This window comes from Ranitomeya imitator, chromosome 3, assembly GCF_032444005.1.
Source record: "Ranitomeya imitator isolate aRanImi1 chromosome 3, aRanImi1.pri, whole genome shotgun sequence".
Lineage (NCBI taxonomy): Eukaryota > Metazoa > Chordata > Amphibia > Anura > Dendrobatidae > Ranitomeya > Ranitomeya imitator.
Genome location: NC_091284.1, coordinates 11,745,143 through 11,766,910, shown reverse-complemented (window position 1 = coordinate 11,766,910; position 21,768 = coordinate 11,745,143). Strand labels below are relative to the sequence as shown.

Below are 21,768 nucleotides of genomic sequence, written 5' to 3'. Positions count from 1 at the left end.
GTAAGGGGTCCGGGGCCGGCGTCTGCTCTGTCCTGTAGGGGGTCCGGGGCCGGCGTATGCTCTGTCCTGTAGGGGGTCCGGGGCCGGCATCTGCTCTGTCCTGCAGGGGGTCCGGGGCTGATGTCTGCACTGTCCTGCAGGGGTCTTCAGCGGGGTGGAGATGCCCACACATTACTGCCTGGCTCTGCTGGAGCTGAATGGCATCGGCTTCAGTACAGAGGAGTGCGAGACCCAGAAACACATCATGCAGGCGAAGCTGAACGAGATCGAGGCCCAGACGTACCAGCTCGCCGGCCACAGCTTCTCCCTCACCAGCCCTGATGACGTCGCCCAGGTACCGAGACAGATCAGCGCCACACAGTCCTGTACAACCCTCCTAAATACATCACATCTACAGTCACCTCCAGAGCTGCACTCACTATTCCGCTGTTACATCGTGTCTTATCCTCCAGTCCCCGCCAGAGCTGCACTCACTATTCCGCTGTTACATCGTGTCTTATCCTCCAGTCACCTCCAGAGCTGCACTTCCTATGCTGCTCTTACATCCTGTCTTATCTTTCAATCACCTCCAGAGCTGCATTCACTATTCTGCTGTTACATCGTGTCTTATCCTCCAGTCACCTCCAGAGCTGCGGGCACTATTCTGCTGTGATATGTTATCCTCCCTGCTGAAGGTTGAGCGGTCATCTGTGAATGCAGCTCTGGGTGTGACTGGAGTATGGGACAGGTAATGAGTCGGTGCCGTGTCTCCGGATTCATTTGCCCTTTTTCAGGTTCTGTTCATTGAACTTAAGCTGCCCCCCAATGGCGACCTGAAGGGTCCCGGGAACAAGAAGACGCTGGGTTACACCAGACGGCCGGCGCTGAATGGGAACAGAGTCCGACTCGGCAAGCAGTTCAGCACCACAAAGGTACCATCACCCTCATCATCTCCTCCGTCGCGGCTCCCCAGCACTCGGCCTCGCTCCAGCAATGATTTTCTTCCTTCCCAGGACGTTTTGGAGAAGTTGAAGCCGCTGCATCCTCTGCCCGGACTCATCCTGGAGTGGAAGCGGATCACCAACGCCATGACCAAGGTGGTGTACCCTCTGCAGCGGGAGAAGAGCTTCTGCCAGGGTCTGGGCATGGAGCGGATCTACCCCGTGTCCCAGACTCACACCGCCACAGGTACAGATGTAGTGTCATGAGCTGCCCCAGCTGCAGAAGTGGAGGCGAAACTGGGGACAGCGATGGTGCTGGCGAAACCAGGGGAAAGGGCAGCGATGGTGCTGGCAAGGCTAGGGGAGAGGGCAGCGATGGTGCTGGCGAAACCAGGAGAAAGGGCAGCGATGGTGCTGGCGAAACCAGGAGAAAGGGCAGCGATGGTGCTGGCGAAACCATGGGAAACGGCAGCGATGGTGCTGGAGAGATCAGGGGAGATGGCAGCGATGGTGCTGGCAAAACCAGGGGAAAGGGCAGCAATGGCGCTGATGGAACCAGGGGAGAAGGCAGCGATGGTGCTGGCGAGACCAGGCGAAAGGGCAGCGATGGTGCTGGCGAAACCAGGAGAAAGGGCAGCGATGGTGCTGGCGAAACCATGGGAAAGGGCAGCGATGGTGCTGGCGAAACCATGGGAAAGGGCAGCGATGGTGCTGGAGAGGTCAGGGGAGAGGGCAGCGATGGTGCTGGCAAAACCAGGGGAAAGGGCAGCAATGGCGCTGATGAAACCAGGGGAGAAGGCAGCGATGGTGGTGGCGAAACCAGGAGAAAGGGCAGCGATGGTGCTGGCGAAACCATGGGAAAGGGCAGCGATGGTGCTGGCGAAACCATGGGAAAGGGCAGCGATGGTGCTGGAGAGGTCAGGGGAGAGGGCAGCGATGGTGCTGGCAAAACCAGGGGAAAGGGCAGCAATGGCGCTGATGAAACCAGGGGAGAAGGCAGCGATGGTGCTGGCGAGACCAGGGGAAAGGGCAGCGATGGTGCTGGCGAGACCAGGGGAAAGGGCAGCGATGGTGCTGGCGAGACCAGGGGAAAGGGCAGCGATGGTGCTAGCAAGACCAGAGGAGAGGGCAGCGATGATGCTGGCGAGACTAGGGGAGGGGCAGCGTTGGTGCTGGCGAAACCAGGGGGGGAGCATTGATGGTGTTGGCGAGACCAGGAGGGGCTGCGATGGTGCTGGCGAAACCGGGGGGGGGGGGGGGGGGGGGGGGGGAGGACAGTGATGGTGCTGCTGAGACTAGGGGAGAGGGCAGCGATGATGCTGGCGAGACCAGGAGGGGCCAGTGATGGTGGCATTATGGGTCAGCGTTCAAGAAGATTAATCCATCAGGGGCAGAGGTGGTGAGGTTTACGGAAGCAGAGATGGTGGTGATGAGGAAGGTTGGGACGGGGTGGTGAAGCCGGGGGAACTAGTGAAGTTGGGGGCAGCGGGGTGGAGAATCTCATCATCCTGCCGCCGCTTCTTCTGTTCCAGGCCGCATCAGCTTTACGGAGCCCAATATCCAGAACGTTCCCAAAGACTTTGAGATAGAAATGCCGCGTCTGGTCGGAGAGAGTCCCCCGTCTCAGGCAGCGAGCGCCTTCGCCTTCTCCAAGCAGCGGTAAGTGACCACTCTCATCATCCGCAGTTATAGGGGCTCACCGGTGCTTGGTGTCTATCATAAGCTGCAAAGTCCCCTATTGATATAATGGCTGAAAAATCACCTTCACCCCGTCCTGCTCACACAGCTGCAGGGTTGGTACAGTGTATCTGCGTAGATCTTTACTAATCCATTGTAACAAGCCCGCAGCTGTATAAGTCCACTCAACCGGATTTACAGTAAATATTTCCATTCACTGACACCAAGCACAGATCTTAGAGGTGAGAACCTGGGTCAGAGCATATATTAGGGGTTCACTAGAGCTGGATGCTGGGGGTGCTGATTATTTCTGACCCTCTGGGGGGCTCCGCTGTGAGGGATTTGTTTGTGATGTGACTTTCTGGTCGTTGCTGATTTTTAGGGGTAAGAAGACCCTCCCCAGGGCGCTGGTGGCGGCTGATCAGATCCGGCAGGAGAGGGGGGTGCCATTTCTTGTCAGTATGCGGCACGCCTTCGTCCCGTTTGCAGGTAATTCTGACTGATCTGCTAAGGACGCTCCCATAATTGTCCGGCCTCACGGATGAGTACGACGTGGGGGTCCGGCGGTCACGGATAGACGCTGACATCGGGTCTTCTGCCCCCTGCAGGAGGGATGATCCTGGCAGCAGATTACTCTCAGCTGGAGCTGCGGATTCTCGCTCACTTATCCCGCGATCGTCGCCTCATCCAAGTGCTGAACGGCGGCTCTGACGTCTTCAGGAGCATCGCAGCGGAGTGGAAGATGATGGAGCCGGACGCTGTGACCGACAGTCTGAGGCAGCAGGCCAAACAGGTGACCCACCCAGCCGGGGCTGGAGAAAGGAGGAGACCCTCTGCTCAGGATCATGAGATTTCTATGCAGGGATCTGATATGAACACTTTAAGATTAGCTGAGGGTTCGTTACAGTGTAACAACAGCACAACTCTGTTTCCTGGCCTGGAATCACGGCAAATGGCAGCAGGTTTGTTACCCCAATATAAGACACAGCGAGCAATGGATTGTATATGTCCGCTGCTTGGGGTGTGGCCTGGCTCAGCTCCGCACCGGTAGGAATCAAGGGCTGTTGCCCCGACTGCTGCTCCGACCACTGCTGTGATCGCTGACACACAATGGTGGGAAGAACCAGACCCAGAATTTTTATTTCTTTTTTGGGGGTGGGGGGGTAATTTTTTTTAAGAATGTGAAAATGTTGCGCAAATTCTCTACATAATTCACATTTATATAGGACAAGTGTCTCTTGCTGCAGATCTTACGTTTGTGTTATAAAGCATTGATGTTAATTCTGGATTGTTTGTAGCTGTTTATTAGCCCCCCGCCCCCCTGTATGTATAACATACTCTACCCGATAAAGCAGTCGGCCCGCCGTATGAATGGAGATCCAGAGGACATGCACGCTCGTCTCCACCCTGCGGCAGCGCCCGGGAATCGCCGCTCTTTTTCCTGTTTGGTTCGAACACTGACACTGTAAGGAAACCGTCAGCGGTGTGAGCAGCACTGGGCCAGGAAGGGGTTTCGCTTCCGGAAGTTTACATTATCTGACAGCAAGCAGAGGTTTTGGGAATAGTAACTGAGAAGCGCCGTGTCAGGAGGTTACAGGTCGGGCAGCAGCGCTCCGTTTCGCACCGTTCTCTTCCCGGGATACATCGCAGTCCGGGTCGTTGCTGATTTCTCTTTTCGTCCTGTAGATTTGTTACGGGATCATTTATGGAATGGGAGCGAAATCCCTGAGCGAGCAGATGGGCGTCGGGGAGGAGGACGCCGCCTGCTACATCGAGTCATTCAAGACCCGGTACACAGGTGAGAGCGGAGATGAGCGGCGCCTCCGCATCTTTGGCCGCTCACACACTGGCCGCTATTTTGAGTCTTGCCTCCAATTTCCCTGGGGGCCGTCACTGGATTTCACCCTGGTAAACCCTTGAGCAGATCTACAGGTGTGGCCACCGCTTGTCTCCTTCCCTCCGGCAGTAACCCGCGGCTTTGTGACGAGCTGCGGTTCCATCGGTCTTTATATTTCCAGGTATTCAGCGATTTCTGAAGGAGACGGTGAAGAATTGTGCCTCCAGAGGGTTCGTGCAGACCATCCTGGGCCGGCGCCGGTACCTGCCAGCCATCAAGGACACAAATCACCACGCAAAGGCTCACGTGAGTGCTCCTGCCGTTACGGTGCAGGTTTGCTACAGTGTGTCAGCGCTAACCAGCTGTAGAAACCTCTGTCCCGGTTCTGCACTCGGGGCCCATGGATTGGGATTTATGGGGCAGATTCCAGCACCGTCCGGCCATATAACAAGTCCCTGAGCGCTCGGCCGGTACATTGCTAGTTGATCCTCGGAAGCACAAGAGCAGATGTGCTGCCGACAACTGCAGATTTATGGGCCACGGAAACAATCCAATCCGCTGACACTTTTGGTTTTCCGGCCATTGGTGTTTCCATTGGCCAATTATCGATCTCGAGCGTCTCTCGGAGCCGTTATCGGCCCGTGGGAAGGAATCTTCAGTCTCCAAACATAAGGATTTCCATTCACTGCCAGCAAGCAGAATCCTCAGCAATGGAGGCAGCGCTGGCTTTTATTCTGCAGCGATCGATCTTCTGACATGGACGCAGACGTCCGCCGCAGTTTTATCCGTTTTTCTCATGACGTTGCGATGTGTTGCGTCTCTTTCAGGCCGAACGCCAGGCTGTGAACACGACCGTGCAGGGATCTGCTGCCGACATCGTCAAGACTGCCACTGTGAACATCCAGAGCCGCCTGGAGGAGACCTTCCCCTCCGTGCCCAAGTCCCATGGGCACCGGCCGCTGCCCCGGCTTAAAGGTGCGTGGTCTGAATGAAAAGCCCCTTAAATATTCATCTTACGGTGCTGGATTGAGTGCGTTAAACACTGGAGACCGAGCAGTTAATAGAAATGACCCTGAGTCGTGACCTTGGTGCGAGATCGCTGGTGATGGCGGCTGCTGCACCGCAGGGTCACGTGATCGGCTGGCGGGTCGCTGCCCATTATATGTGACCGGTGAGACAAGCGGCTCCTGATCCAACACTGTCACCGACCCGAGAGCGGGAATAAGAAAGCGTCCGCCACATTGTGCTTTGTCCTAACATCAGCTGTAGCTCCGCTCAGCCTGAGCCTCCTGGTGCATACACAGCACTGCAGTGAAGACTGATCCACACCAGAGTCATGGAGGGTTGGGGGGAATAATACACCATTATCAGGGGGAAGGTGGGCGACCACCCACGGTACATACGGTGCTGTGCAAAGATTGGGGGCAGGTGGGAAATCCTGTGTCTTCATGTGATCCCAGACCGACGGGACGATGTGAGGTCAGGACCCCTCGTTATTACTGGCATCAGCTGGGGGTTGTTGTCCGACTGGTGATGGGCGGTCCCCAGATACTGATGGTGGAGGGGAAGGGCGGTCACCAGATACTGATGATGGAGGTGACGGGCGGTCACCAGATACTGATGATGGAGGAGACGGGCGGTCACCAGATACTGATGATGGGGGAGACGGGCGGTCACCAGATACTGATGATGGAGATGACGGGCGGTCACCAGATACTGATGATGGAGGTGACGGGCGGGCACCAGATACTGATGGAGGGGACAGGCAGTCACCAGATACTGATGATGGAGGAGACGGGCGGTCACCAGATACTGATGATGGAGGAGACGGGCGGTTACCAGATACTGATGATGGAGGTGACGGGCGGTCACCAGATACTGATGATGGAGGAGATGGGCGGTTACCAGATACTGATGATGGAGGTGACAGGCGGTCACCAGATACTGATGATGGAGGAGACGGGCGGTCACCAGATACTGATGATGGAGGAGACGGGCGGTCACCAGATACTGATGATGGAGGAGATGGGCGGTTACCAGATACTGATGATGGAGGTGACGGGCGGTCACCAGATACTGATGATGGAGGGGACGGGCTGTCACCAGATACTGATGATGGAGGAGACGGGCTGTCACCAGATACTGATGATGGAGGGGACGGGCTGTCACCAGATACTGATGATGGAGGGGACGGGCGGTCACCAGATACTGATGATGGAGGAGACGGGCGGTCACCAGATACTGATGATGGAGGGGACGGGCGGTCACCAGATACTGATGATGGAGGAGACGGGCGGTCACCAGATAATGATGATGGAGGAGACGGGCGGTCACCAGATACTGATGATGGAGGAGACGGGCGGTCACCAGATAATGATGATGGAGGTGATGGGCGGTCACCAGATACTGATGATGGAAGTGATGGGCGATCACCAGATACTGATGACAGATTGATAACAATAATCTATTAATCCTCCTAATTCTGCAGCATTTTTTCACACCTGCCTGAATCTTTTGCACGGTTCTGTATGTACCGATACCGCTGAATTGCCAATTGTGGGATGGAGACAGGAGGATGAGACTTTTAACCTTTTCATGTCTTTTTACATTTAGGACATTCGGTAAGAAAAGTGAACCCTTCACCTCCAAGACGCGGCGCCTTCTTTATCCTGCAGCTGCACGATGAGCTGCTGTACGAGGCGGCTGAGGACGACGTCATCCAGGTATCGCTGCCCGAAATATTCCTGCAGCTTCACACGACCCCCGACGTCTGCTCCCAGGGGGATCGCCGTATTGTATATATATTGCTGCTCCGCTTCGTCTGTGAAATTCCAGATAATCTGACTGAGCCAGAAATAAGATCTAAATCTCTAATATGGGCAAGACCCCGGGGCCCCACATGAGCGCCGCCGCGTCAGTCATTACATCCCGGGGCCCCACATGAGCGCCGCCGCGTCAGTCATTACATCCCGGGCCCCCACATGAGCGCCGCCGCATCAGTCATTACATCCCGGGGCCCCACATGAGCGCCGCCGCGTCAGTCATTACATCCCGGGCCCCCACATGAGCGCCGCCGCATCAGTCATTACATCCCGGGCCCCCACATGAGCGCCGCAGCCTCAGTCATTACATCTCGAGGCCCCAGAGATCAGCACCACCATGTCAGTCATGACATCCCGGGGCCCCACACATTATAGGGCCCCAGAGATCAGAACCACCACGTCAGTCGTTACATCCCGGGGCCCCACATGAGCACCGCCGCCTCAGTCATTACATCCCGGGGCCCCACATGAGCGCCGCCGCCTCAGTCGTTACATCCTGGGGCCCCACATATCCGCACCACCACGTTAGTCATGGCATCCGCTCCTGGATTATCAGGATTTTCTCGGCTTCCAGCTCTGGGACTTCATGACAAGATGGCGCAGAGTCCAGTCCCCTCATTTTGGTGTTTTGTTTTCCCGCAGGTGGCGCAGATTATAAAAAACGAGATGGAAAACGCGGTGCGGTTGTCAGTGAGTCTGAAGGTGAAAGTGAAGTTCGGGCCCAGCTGGGGCGACCTGCAGGACTGTGACCTGTAGCCGAGACCTTGGCCCGGAGCCAAATCCTGGCAGGAAATTACTTGAAGCCGTCTCATGATTTATAATATGAATTTTTTTAATGATTTTGCGTACGTGGGAGGAGCCAGGAGGCCGGTGATGGAATAAGGCGGAGCCTATCCTCCCGCGGATTGCTGAGCGCTGGTGGTGGAATAAGGCGGAGCCTATCCTGCCCCTCCTCTTTTTATCCTTGTACTCTGTAATAATAATATAATAGTGCAGTGATGATGTCACAACTCTGTGGTCTCCGGCTCTGCCTGTCGGCGCCCAGCTTCAGCTCATCACTACTGGCCTGGAATAAGGTGATGTGGGGGGGTGGCCGATCTGGTGTTATAGGGTCCCCAGCAGCACAGAGCATTTCAGGAGAGGGATGTGCAGATCCCCTGGGATATCTGCACTAGCCTCTGCTGAAATACTCTGTGCTACTAGGACTCATTTATGTAAACCAGATCTTGTGAGGGGTCCTAGACAGCGTTTTCCATAGTGTAAGGAGCCCGCTCTGCTCAGCAGCACAGAGTATTGTTATTAATAATCGGCCTATTAGTAGTCGGACTGGTGCGGGGCCGCGACGCTCTGTACTCGTCTCCCCGTCATTCTCTGTTAGCAGCCTCGGACGCTTCATTCTGTCACTAATAGGGGCGGCCGCTGAGGGTGATAATCCAGAGATAATGAGCCTCCTGGATGACAGGAGGTGCAGAGGAGTCATGGTGTGGTTCCTGCTACCCCGAATCCTTGTAGTGACATTATTGAGGAGCGGTGCCCCCTAGAGACGCGGTCATCGCATAATTCGTGCTGAGATTTCCTCCTGCGAGGGCGGCAGAAGGAGCCGGGTCCAGTGATGGCGGTGGGAGGCATAAATAAGGCACAGGGCGGCTCGCTGGGTTCGGATGTCAAATTACACTTTATTTCAAACACAGAACATTTTGCTTCTCAGTTGTAGAACTACTCTAGTGCCAGCCCCGGGGCGAGGGACACGACCACTGCAGCCGCTCCGAGACCGTCCCCCCATTCATGTACAAGTTGTGGGGTGCGGCCGGTGCAGCCCAGCGTCCCGGAGATAATTTCTCTCTTTATACATCTGTACAGCTCTGTGCGCTGCCGCCGATCTCCGCTCGTGTCGTCCTCGTCCAGGGAACATGGCGATTCTAAGTGCAGCAAAGACGAAGCTAGAAAATAAAACAGCGAGAAGGAGGCGCACACAGAAAGACTCGCCCGCTACGACCCGGGCACCGTCCTTCCTCTGCTCTGTGATATAACCCTGTAGGATCCACGGCATGCGTCTCTTCTGGTCATGCATATTCGGACTGGACGTGTTCTGCGCAGAGTCGTGGCCGCGAGTGCAGGGATTTACAGCCGAGATTTTACAGGACACAGATTTTTTTTTTGTTATCAGAAAACACTTTAAAAACAAAAGTTGTCATGCCCTCTGGAGAATCTAGGAAGAGAAGTCTTTGTGGTGGTCCCCAGGGAGGGGGTGCAGTCCTGCGTGTCTGTCCAGTGGTCCCCCCCACCACTAGAGGGGGCTGCACACTGTTGTTGGAGAATGCTGGAGTTTAGCCATCGATTAAAGGGCCGGTGCGCTGTTCCGGATCGGCTGACAGGACCGGCTCTAAAACTGGTACCACTTCTTATCCCTGCATTTCAGCATCAGCTGTGAAGAGAGAACAGAACCACAAAATCATCACGTCTGGTATCTGGGGGGCAGAGAAGCTCCCTGTACCATGTAGCTGAGCTGGACGGCTCCTCGCACAGGTGTACTGGTAATAAGACATCTAAATTACAGCCACATATGAAACCGGATCTGAAGATCTCTCACCAAATGTTTCATATCAAACGGGCCCACGATATAACAATGGCCGCAGGGCGGAATAAAATGTTTTATTTTGTCTCATTGTTGCAGAGATATTAGTAAAGCATTTGGCATGTAATGAGTTAACTTTACAGCTAGCTTTCACTAGGGGCGTGTACTTTTGCTCCCTGTATGATGCTGACCAATCATAAGCAAGCAGAGTCCCCTTTAGGTTTTGTGTGAGCTGTAAGGTGAGGTTGTACAGCAGAGCTGACAGTGCTGTGAGAGGAGGAGAGTTGCTAGAAGGGTTTGTAATATGACACCGCTAAACTGGCAGCTTACATCTCAAACAAACCCCAAGCTATGGCGGGGGCGTGACTGCTGCATGTTTATGATTGGCCACCATCATAGAGAAGGACACGCCCCCAGTGAAAACTATCTGATAACACCCACTTGGACTCAACAAACATTAACTCATTAGGTGTCAAATAATGTGTTAGTTATTAGCTCCACAACGGAGACGTGGAAGAAAAAAAAAAGATGATGTATTCTGCTCTGTAGCCACTATTACATCGTGTGTCCAATTCAACATGCAAAATTTGGTCAAAGGTCCTTCATAAAGGGGACGTCCACATGCGTATTCTGTGGCCCCCAAATGGGAGCACTGTAATTTGCCTCCTACCTGCTGGCACCTCTTCTGATTGGTAAGCCCGGCACGATGTCATGCATGTGTCACAATGATGTCATCACGCCAGCCCACAAATTGGATGAGGCCCAGAGCTGCCGGCAGGTAGGAGGACGGGGTTCGCAGGCTCCTGTCTGGCAACCAGTGGGCTACAGATGGGGCTGCCGGCCCGAGTAGCGATTTGCCCATTTCTAGCGCTAATGTTTCCGGAAGGCAGCAGCCATGTTCTTCTAATCTGGACGGCTCCTTATTAAGGCTCCTTTCCGCACCATATGGCGCAGTCTTTGGCTACATCTGTTTAGTTAGAGCCGTGACCTCAGTCTCTATAATCCACCTCTCGTTTCATCAGACATTGGGTTCCGAAAGATAATGTACGACAAAATGAGTGACCATAGCGGTGTCCTAATGGAGCAGAGGGAAGAGCAGGAGCCTCTGATGAGACGACGCGGATCTCAGACAATGTCGCTGTTATGGGCGCGATGGCTGACGGCAGTGCGGACGGGTGGTCTCTTACCTCATGTGCGTGTTTGGAGAAAGCTTCGGCACTTGACAGCATGCGCTCCGTCTTGTCCTCCAGCTCGCCCAGACGCTGCCCTCGCTCATCCAGAGCTTGGCGGACTCTGTTCAGATCTCCCACCACGCCGGTCGCCGCTCCTTTCACGCCCTCCACACTTCGCTGCCCCGGAATGTGCTCTGCCAGATATCGGGAGCCGATGCCGGCTGTCGCTTGTCCAACTGAGACAAAGAACCTTGTCAGTGCGGACGATGGAGGAGTAGTCTCTGTGCGTGCGTGCGTGCGGCTCATACACCACTTGTCTACCACAACACGGACATTGACTTGGGTCCGGACGGCACCTAGAGCGTTTACTCCAACAATTCACTGCACTCCGGACAGAAGGATTGTGACTGCAGCTTTGGATGTGACTGTCTCATCCTCTGGTCGCATCCAGAGCTGCACTAGGCTGGCACCTAGGCTACTACTGACTATAGCTGGCACCTAGGCTGGTACTGACTATAGCTGGCACCTAGGCTGGTACTGACTATAGTTGGCACCTAGGCTGGCACTGACTATAGCTGGTACCTTGGCTGGTACTGACTAGCTGGCACCTAGGCTGGCACTGACTATAGTTGGCACCTTGGCTGGCACTGACTATAGTCGGCACCTTGGCTGGCACTGACTATAGCTGGCACTAACTATAGCTGGCACCGAGGCTAGAACTGACTATAGCTGGCACTGATTATAGTTGCCACTGACTATAGCTGGCACCTAGGCTGGCACTGACTATAGTTGGCACCTTGGCTGGCACTGACTATAGTTGGCACCTTGGCCGGCACTGACTATAGCTGACACCTTGGCCGGCACTGACTATAGCTGGAATTGACTATAGTTGGCACCTTGGCTGGCACTGACTATAGCTGGCACCAAGGCTGGCACTGACTATAGCTGGCACCAAGGCTGGCACTGGCTATAGTTGGTACCTAGGCTGGCACTGACTATAGCTGGAATTGACTATAGTTGGCACCTTGGCTGGCACTGACTATAGTTGGCACCTTGGCCGGCACTGACTATAGTTGGAATTGACTATAGTTGGCACCTTGGCTGGCACTGACTATAGCTGGCACTGACTACAGTTGGCACCTTGGCTGGCACTGACTATAGCTGGCACCTAGGCTGGCACTGACTACAGTTGGCACCTTGGCTGGCACTGACAATAGCTGGCACCTAGGCTGGCACTGACTATAGTTGGCACCTAGCCTGGCACTGAATATAGCTGGCACTGACTATAGTTGGTACCTAGGCTGGCACTGACTATAGCTGGCACCTTGGCTGGCACTGACAATAGCTGGCACCTAGCCTGGCACTGACTACAGTTGGCACCTTGGCTGGCACTGACTATAGCTGGCACCTAGGCTGGCACTGACTACAGTTGGCACCTTGGCTGGCACTGACTATAGTTGGCAGCTTGGCTGGCACTGACTAGCTGGCATCTAGGCTGGCACTGACTATAGTTGGCACCTAGCCTGGCACTGAATATAGCTGGCACTGACTATAGTTGGTACCTAGGCTGGCACTGACTATAGTTGGCAGCTTGGCTGGCACTGACTAGCTGGCATCTAGGCTGGCACTGACTATAGTTGTCACCTAGGCTGGCACTGACTATAGCTGGCATCTAGGCTGGCACTGACTATAGTTGACACCGACTATAGCTGGCACCTTGGCTGGCACTGACTGTAGCTGGCATCTAGGCTGGCACTGACTATAGTTGGCAGCTTGGCTGGCACTGACTATAGTTGGCAGCTTGGCTGGCACTGACTAGCTGGCATCTAGGCTGGCACTGACTATAGTTGGTACCTAGGCTGGCACTGACTATAGTTGGCAGCTTGGCTGGCACTGACTAGCTGGCATCTAGGCTGGCACTGACTATAGTTGACACTGACTATAGCTGGCACCTTGGCTGGCACTGACTGTAGCTGGCATCTAGGCTGGCACTGACTATAGTTGGCACCTTGGCTGGTACAGGATAAAATATATCAAAGTAGTAATGAAATATATATTAATAAAAACCCGATGTACTATCAAAAAAGTAAAAAACTACTCATAGAGAATAAAATACCAACAACCATAGATGACCATAAAATACCAGGCAAGATTATACTGATAAAAAAATATGCCTTAATACAAATTGCAGTAGAGATACTAAATTAAAAACGTGCTCACAACATAGGACATATTAAGATATATTTTGGAAAAATAACATGATTAAAATCAATAAAGATGGACCAGAAAAAATACTTTGTGTATAGATATATAGAGCAAAGTGACAATCTGGACACTTGTAAAGCATCTCCCACAGGAGACCACCATGCGCACCCCCAGGGACCCACACTATGGGCCATGTAAGACCTGAATGGTAACAATTTAACTCATAACGAAGTGATCACATTACATATCATTAGTAAGTCGCCTTTTGGAACAAAGTATATAATTACATTAATAATAGAAGAAAAGGGAAAATATATACTAATACATATATCTATAGAAAACATGAGACAATATTTTATTAAGTACCAACACCCATTAGGATAATATGAAAAATAAAGATAAGTATGTGTAATGGAATAATAAAATAATAAAGAGATATAAAAATATAATAAAAACATAATAAAAATAAATAAGGAATAAAAGGAAAGGAGGGGGAGGTGAAGACGCGGTGAAGGTATAGACCTCCCATTTTTGCTTATAGACACTGTGCACTTTGCCTCCTATATGAAGACCACCCCCTTTTTCCTTGTAGTGTGACACTATTGAACTTTGATTACTCACAATTGTAATTTTCTCCTTTTTGCTAATATTTTTAATTATTTTTTTATATTTTTATTATGTGATTATAATATTTATCAATTTATTGTTTTTGTGGGAAATGCTTTACAAGTGTCCATATTGTCACTTTCGTCTACATATCTATACACATAGAATTTTTTCTGGTCCATCTTATTTATTGATTTTAATCATGTTATTTTTCCAAAATATATTTTAATATGTCCTATGTTGTGTGCACATTTTTAATTTAGTATCTCTACTGCTGTTTGTATTAATAAAGGCATATTTTTTATCAGTATAATCCTGCCTGGTATTTTATGGTTGTGGAGAAATATGTGTATATATATCTATATGTGTGTAGTGACATATGTCTAGGGTTATATGTGTGACTAGTGATAATATAACATCTGTCCTGAAGGCAAGTCGCACCTAGGTGTTAATAGGTACTTCCTTGGGACTAGTAGAAATTCTGTCTCCATATCTCACCAGGGGGTCTAGCTAGGGCCAAGAAGAAGGTAACATTTGGCACCTCCTAGGTCTTGGAGGGGAAATGCTAATTGCGACCTGAGGTGATCTATTCCTGAGAACCTTTTCACAAGTGTCTCAAGAGAAAAATAATATATTCATTAGTAGCGCGGCCATGGCCAATCAGAAAGCCAGCAATTATGATATTAACCTGAGGGGCCAGTCTAGAAACCTGACCTCAGACCAAAGTTTATAAATTTAGACTGCAGACAGAGAATTGTGTTCACATGATGGGGCAGCCTGAGAAGCTGGTGTGATCCAATCTACATTCGTCCTACCCTCAGGGAGCAGAAAGCAACTACCAGTTAGATAATTTCTGTAAGTTCTCCTCTTTAATTTATACGGTTTTGCATAAGTTGTATGTCTTTTTATTATCATATTTATATACCTTTTTCTTATTGTAAGCATTGAACCTGTTGTTATTAAACTATAAAACTTTAACAAGTTGAACCTTGAATGTTCTAAAAGAATCCATAGCCTGAGGTGTGTGAGCCTTATGAGTGATAGACATTATTAGTATTATTAGTTCCGGGACTCATCGCCCATGTATTCGATGAGTGGTGGCAGCGTGTATGAGCGGGTGTGTGGCCTGGGTCGGTGTATGATTTATGCTCCCATTACAGCATAGGACAGAGATTGAATGCTGGACTGAGAGTGGAGAGATAGATTAACCCTTGCAGGCACAACCCCAAGTCACGTGTGAGAGTGGGCACGTGACGAATAAGTGACACCACGGAAAAGGGATTCGTGACAATGGTCATCCATGGTTGTTGGTATTTTATATGGCACCTAGGCTGGCACTGACTATAGTGGCAATGATACGTACAAAGCTCCTCTCTGTCCAGTGTTTGGCCACTTCCACCGAACAGTCCTTTCAGGAAGCCTCTGTTCTGGGCCTCGGGGGTCTCCACCATTGAGAAGAGGTCTCCGAGGGTCTCCTGCCAGAGGGGAGAAGAGTGCGAAAGCTCAGTTGATACCAGCATGAAGATCAGGACTACATTGCACTTCATAATAATCCATCCCCCCCGAGTGTAGCCCATCACTGATGGTTTAGACCCACCCCCTGAGCATAGCCCATTCCTCAGATTACAGCCCCTCCTATGGAGCATAGCTAATCTCCCGAAGTATAGCCGCTCCTATGGAGCATAGCTAATCCCCCGAAGTATAGCCCCTCCTATGGAGCATAGCCCATTCCCCGGAGCATAACCCATTCTCCGTAGTATAGCCCCTCCTATGGAGCATAGCCCATTCCCCTGGAGTATAGCCCCTCCTATGGGGCATAACCCATTCCCTGGAGTATAGCCCTTTCTATGGAGTATAGCCCCTCCTATGGAGCATAAGCCATTCTCCGGAGTATAGCCCCTCCTATGGAGCACAGCTAATCCCCCGGAGTATAGCCCCTCCTATGGAGCATAGCCCATTCCCCGGAGTATAGCCCCTCCTATGAAGCATAGCCCATCCTCCTCGGAGTATAGCCCCTCTTACGGAGCATAACCCTTCCCCCAGAATGTAGCAAACCTCTGAGCTTCCTGTGTGTCACACAATAGTACTATAAATGACATCAGACCCATGTGTCGCTTCTGATGGTGACGGCCTCGCACCCATTACAGGTGGATGCGCAGACAGATTTGAGCAGGGCCTCACCTGCAGGCTCTCACACATCTCCTGACTGTATGTGATCCTCTGGATCTCGCTGGGAGAGCACAGGTACAAGGCCTGGCCGTGGTTGGTGAAGCAGAACGTCCTCGCTATTCTCATGTCTGTCAGCGGCAGGTAGTTAATGTCGAGCAGCGGACGGAGGCTGGGGAGGCTGCAATCACAAAATCAGGATAAAATCATCAACGCCTGATCCATAGCTGCTGCAGCGGCCATGATGGCCCTTTCACAAAGAGGTTCTGCAGCAGCTGGCCAGATCTGGTTACAGGTGAGTCTGCTCTTACCTTATGGTCATGATGTGTCCGTTGGCGCAGAAGCATGCCAGCAGCACGGTGTTGCACATGGTGACCACGTCTGCCCGCAGCAGGAAGGACGTCTCGGTGATGTTGTGCACGTACAGACACGTCTGGGACGGCAGGGAGAACACTTTCGCTTGCTTCTCCGAGCAGACGACGGCGAACTGGTGATCTCCGATATCCTGCGAGGAGGAGGGGGAGAAGGCGACCAGCTTCCGTTTCCTCGTCTTTTCGTTGTCTTCGCCACTGTTCAGGTCCCTCCAGACTTCGTACGACGGATGAATCAATGAGCCCATACAATCCAGGCAGGAGAACGTCAGCACCGCGCCCTTCATGGTGAGCACCGTGCCTGCACACAGAGGACACAGGTAACACACGGCCCCCGCCGCACGAATCCCCCCACAAGGGAGGCCTCACAGCTCCGTATCCCCTAGTCCTGCTCCCACTGCAGATGGGCTTGTTACAAAGCATCAGGCCACAATCAGAGTCTCTACCTACACCGATACATTGTAACAAACCGGCACTTGTGTGAGCAGGACTAGTCAGGATGGGTTTCTATTCACTGACTGATGGCAGCGGTCCTGGAATGATGATCTTACCGCTGGGGGACACCTGCACCGGCTCGCTCTGCCGCTGCTCCTCGGAGACGGGTATGTTCAGAGATATGATCAGCACCATGCCCAGGCTGGTGCCCACCCACAGGCACGGAGACGGAGCCTGGTCGTTCTTCCGGGCGAAGGTCTCCATGAAGTACAACGCGGTGACGGCCTCTTTGGCTTCTTTATCGATGCTGGACACGCTGGAGCTGCGCGAGCGGCTGAACGAGCTTTCTCGACTTTCTATAGAAGGTAGAACAAGAGATTAGTGGGTAACGTGGACACGCAATATCACGACAGAGAAACCCATGGGACAGACCTGGAAGATCTCCGAATACTAACCCGTACTGTAGTCCACGCAACACCAGGAAGCTGAGATATAGGGGGCTGTTAGGGTTCTGGCCATCAGCCTCCAATATCTCAGCTCCTAATATCTCAGGAGTTGTACAGGGAAGGGCTCAGGACTCAGGGGACTACACACTACAGGAGCCGGCGGGCAGAACATGGCGGCATTGTACCAGGCGGTCAGTGAACCCTACAGTGGGATCAGCCCGGCACAGGCAGGACACATAAGATGCTACACATGGAGGACAGACAGGACTACTACTCCCACAGGACACACAGTGCTACACATGGGTCTTACCTTTCTCGGCCCACGAGTTTGTAGAATAGTGGTATTCGTCATTGGAGTAAGTACTGACTCCGTGCAACTGCTGGAGCATTGCCCGTCGGGATATGTAACCTACTGCTACAAGAGCCGCGCGGTGCAAGAGAAACAGCCGGGAGATAGACAAAAACAGAGCACCGATTATATATCCTATTCCCCACACAATACCAGCGACTCTCCCACAGTCCAGGAACTCCCATCCTCTCACCTACATCTACTCCATTCACCCTAACACAGAGCGATTCCACGGGAAAAATCCAGCTCCGATCACCAGATCATCCTCACTACTGCAGCCACAAAACCCACAGCTCCAGCATCACCCAACCACTACCGAGACCTCCCAATCACAGCAGACGCCTATCCCCCCCATTAAACCCACAGATTCTCTCCAACCACAAATCCTGTAGACCACAAATCCTCTTCATGTATAAACCCTACGCAACCACAAATCCTCCTAATCTACATATCCTACCAACCACAAATCCTCCTCATCCACAAATCTAACCGAACCACAAATCTAACCCAACCACAATTCCTTTCCAACCACAAATCCAACTCGATCACAAATCCTCTCCCCAACCACATCCTCCCAACCACAAATCTGACCAACCACAAATCCAACCTGACCAGATTCTCCCCAACCTCAAATCCTCTCCAACCACAAATCCAACCAAACAAATCCAGAAACAAATTCTCCCAATCACTAATACTCTTCATGCATAAATCCTACCAGACCATAAATCTCCGCAACCGACAATCCTCCTCAGCCACAAATAATACCCATCTACAAATTGATTAACCACAAATCCCCGATGACCACAAATCCTCTCCCCAACGACAAATTCAACCAACCACAAGTTCTGCAGCTGCAAAACCGACAGCTCCAGCATCATCCAACCACTACAGAGACCTCTCAATCACAGTAGAAGCCTATCCCTCCACTAAATCCACAGATTCTCCCCAACCATAAGTCCTCCCCAACCACAAATCTTCTCCATGCATAAACCCTACCCAACCACAAATCCTCCTAATCCACATATCCTACCAACCACAAATCCTCCCTGCAACCACAAATCTTCCTCATCCACAAATGTGACCCAACCACAATTCCTCCAAAACCACAAATCCAACCTGACCACAAATCCTCTCCCCAAACACATCCTCCCAACCACAAATTCAACCCGACACATTTTCCCCAACCACAAATCCTCCCCAACCACAACTTATCCTAACAACTAATACTCTTCATGCACAAACCCTACCCAACCACAAATCATAACCGACCATAAACCCTATCCGCAACCAAAAATCCTCCTCATCCACAAATCGATTAACCACAGTAGTTCCTGACCACAAATCCTCTACTCAACCACAAATCCGACCAATCACAAATCCTCCCAGACCATAAATCCTCCCAGACCACAAATCCTTCCCTACCACAAATTCTTCCAAATCAGAGATCCTCCCAAACCACAGATCCTACCCGACCATAAATCCTCCGCCACAACAAATCCGACCAACCATAAATTCTCCCTGACCATAAATCCTTCCAGACCTCAAATCCTCTCCAACCACAAATCCTTCCCAAACACAAATCCTCCCAAACCACAGATCCTCCCAATCACAAATCCTCCAAACGACAAATCCTCTCTAACCAAAAATTCTCTCAACATCCACAAATCCTCCCCAAACACAAAGCCTCCGAACCACAAATCCTCCCCAAGCATAAACCCTACCCAACCACAAATCCTACCTGACCATAAATCCTCCCTGACCATATATCATCTGAATGACAAATCCTCTCTCCCACATATCCTCCCAAACCACAAATCCTTCGCAACCAAAAATCCTCTCCATGCATAAACCCTAGCGCTATATAAAAAAATAAAGATTAACCTAAAACCCTAACCGATCATAAATCCTCCTCCACCACAAATACAACCAACCACAAATCCTCCGACCATAAATCCTCCCAGACCACAAATCCTCTCCCAAACGACAAATCCACTGCAATCAAAAATCCTCTCCATGCATAAACCCCGCCCAACCACAAATCCTCCTTCCCGACCATAAATCCTCCTCCACCACAAATCTGACCAACCACAAATCCTCCCCAACCATAAATCATCCCACCACAAATCGTACCTGACCACAAATCCTCTCCACAACCACAAATCCTTTACAAACACAGATCCTCCCATCCACAGACCCTCCGAAAAGCAAACCCTACCTAACCACAAATCCTACCTGACCATAATTCTTTAGTGACCTTAAATCCTCCTTGACCACAAATCCTACCCATCCAAAAATCCTACCCATCCAAAAATCCTTTCCAACATAAATCCTCTCAGACCAACCATAAATTCTCTCCTGAACCACAAATCCTCCCAAACCACAAATCCTCCAACCACAAATCCAACGCAACCAAAAAACCTCTCCATGCATAGACCCTGCCCAACCACAAATCCTACCAACCACAAATCCTCTCCACAATCAGAAATCCTCCTCATCCACATACACTCCACAACCACAAATCCTCCCCATCCAAAGTTTTTTCAATCATAAATCCTCTCCGACCAACCATAAATTCTCTCCCCAACCAAAAATATTACTAACCACAAATTCTCCCAAACGCAAATTCTCCCAACTACAAATACTCTCCCCAAACACAAATCCTACAAACACAAATTCATCCCAAACACAGATCCTTCCACCCACAGATCCTCCCAACCACAAATCCTCCCAACCACAAACCCTACCCAACCACAAATCCTACCTGACCATAAATTCAATGACCTTAAATGCTCAACCACAAATGCTACCAACCATAAATTCTCCCCTGAACCAGAAATCCTCCCAAACCACAAATCCTCCAACCACATATCCTCCACAACCAAAATTCCTCTCCATGCATAAACCCTGCCCAACCACAAATCCTACCCGACCATAAATTCTCCTCCACCACAAATCCTACCAACCACAAATCTTCTCTGCAACAAATCCTCCTCATCCACATAAACTCCACAAATCCTACCAACCGAAATTCCTTTCCAACCATAAATCCTCTCAGACCAACCATAAATTCTCTCCTGAACCACAAATCCTCCCAAACCACAAATACAACGCAAAACCTTTCCATGCATAGACCCTGCCCAACCACAAATCCTACCCGACCATAAAGCCTCCTTCACCACAAATCCTACCAACCACAAATCCTCTCTCTCCACAAATCCTACCAACCACAAATCCTCTCTCTCCACAATCACAAATCCTCCTCATCCACAAATCCTACCCATTCATAAATCCTTTCCAACCATAAATCCCCTCCAACCAACCATAAATTGTCTACCCAGCCACAAATCCTACTAGCCACAAACCCTCCCCAAACACAAATTATTCCAACCACAAATCCTCCCCTTCCACAAATCCTCCACAACCACACTACTGACCACAAATCCAACTACATATCCTCCTGAACATAAATACTCCCCAACCACAAAACTTCCTTAACCACAAATCCTCCCCAACCACAAATCTTCCACGACCAACCACAAATCCTCCCCATTCACAAATTCTCCTCATTCACAAATACTACCCATCTACAAATCCTCCTGAACATAAATATTCCTCAACCACAAATCCTCCCTAACCACAAGTCTTCCCCAACCACATATCTGACCAATCACAAATCCGACCAATCGCAAATCCTCTCCCCAACCACAAATCTGACCTGACCACAAATCCAACCAGACCACAAATCTTCTCCAAACTCAAATCCGACCAACCAAAAATCCTCCACAACCACAAATACTCCCCATCTAAAAAGCCTTCTGAGCACAAATCCAACTACATATCCTCCTGAACATAAATACTCCCCAGCCACAAAACTTCCCTAACCACAAATCCTCCCCATCCACAAATCCTCTTCATGCTTAAACTCTACCCAACCACAAATCCCACCTGACCATAAATCTTCAATTACCTTAAATCCTCCTTGACCACAAATCCTACCAACCACAAAACTTACCCATCTACAAATTTTTTCCAACCATAAATCTTCTCCGGCCAACCATAAATTTTCTCTTGAACCTCTAATCCTCCCAAACCACAAATCCAATGCAACCAAAAAACCTCTCCATGCATAGACCCTGCCCAACCGCAAATCCTACCCGACCATAAATCATCCTTCACTACAAATCCTA

The 21,768-nt window shown here is 50.9% G+C and overlaps 2 protein-coding genes across 6 annotated transcripts in view; one reads left to right on the top strand and one right to left on the bottom strand.

Moving 5' to 3' along the window:
- The window catches only part of POLQ (DNA polymerase theta), a 36,223-nt gene extending 27,896 nt beyond the window's left edge, over nt 1–8,327 (top strand). The window contains exons 21-31 of the mRNA XM_069760485.1: nt 141–334; nt 774–911; nt 993–1,167; nt 2,453–2,579; nt 2,980–3,086; nt 3,206–3,390; nt 4,284–4,395; nt 4,616–4,740; nt 5,262–5,409; nt 7,048–7,157; nt 7,899–8,327. Coding sequence (XP_069616586.1) covers nt 141–334; nt 774–911; nt 993–1,167; nt 2,453–2,579; nt 2,980–3,086; nt 3,206–3,390; nt 4,284–4,395; nt 4,616–4,740; nt 5,262–5,409; nt 7,048–7,157; nt 7,899–8,012 — 1,535 coding nt within the window. The 3' untranslated portion in view covers nt 8,013–8,327. The remainder of the gene's footprint in view (nt 1–140; nt 335–773; nt 912–992; nt 1,168–2,452; nt 2,580–2,979; nt 3,087–3,205; nt 3,391–4,283; nt 4,396–4,615; nt 4,741–5,261; nt 5,410–7,047; nt 7,158–7,898) is intronic.
- Nucleotides 8,328–8,907: 580 nt separating this feature from the next.
- The window catches only part of STXBP5L (syntaxin binding protein 5L), a 398,760-nt gene continuing 385,899 nt past the window's right edge, over nt 8,908–21,768 (bottom strand). For 4 of the 5 annotated variants that reach the window (XM_069760479.1, XM_069760480.1, XM_069760481.1 and 1 more), the window contains 6 exons: nt 16,903–17,142; nt 16,292–16,652; nt 15,996–16,161; nt 15,178–15,289; nt 11,019–11,239; nt 8,913–9,681 (listed from right to left, as the gene is read on the bottom strand). In XM_069760479.1, the coding sequence (XP_069616580.1) occupies nt 9,640–9,681; nt 11,019–11,239; nt 15,178–15,289; nt 15,996–16,161; nt 16,292–16,652; nt 16,903–17,142 (1,142 nt within the window). In that variant the 3' untranslated portion in view covers nt 8,913–9,639. Of the gene's footprint in view, nt 9,682–11,018; nt 11,240–15,177; nt 15,290–15,995; nt 16,162–16,291; nt 16,653–16,902; nt 17,143–17,542; nt 17,648–21,768 lie in introns of all 5 variants that reach the window. The other variant, XM_069760483.1, reaches the window with a different exon arrangement.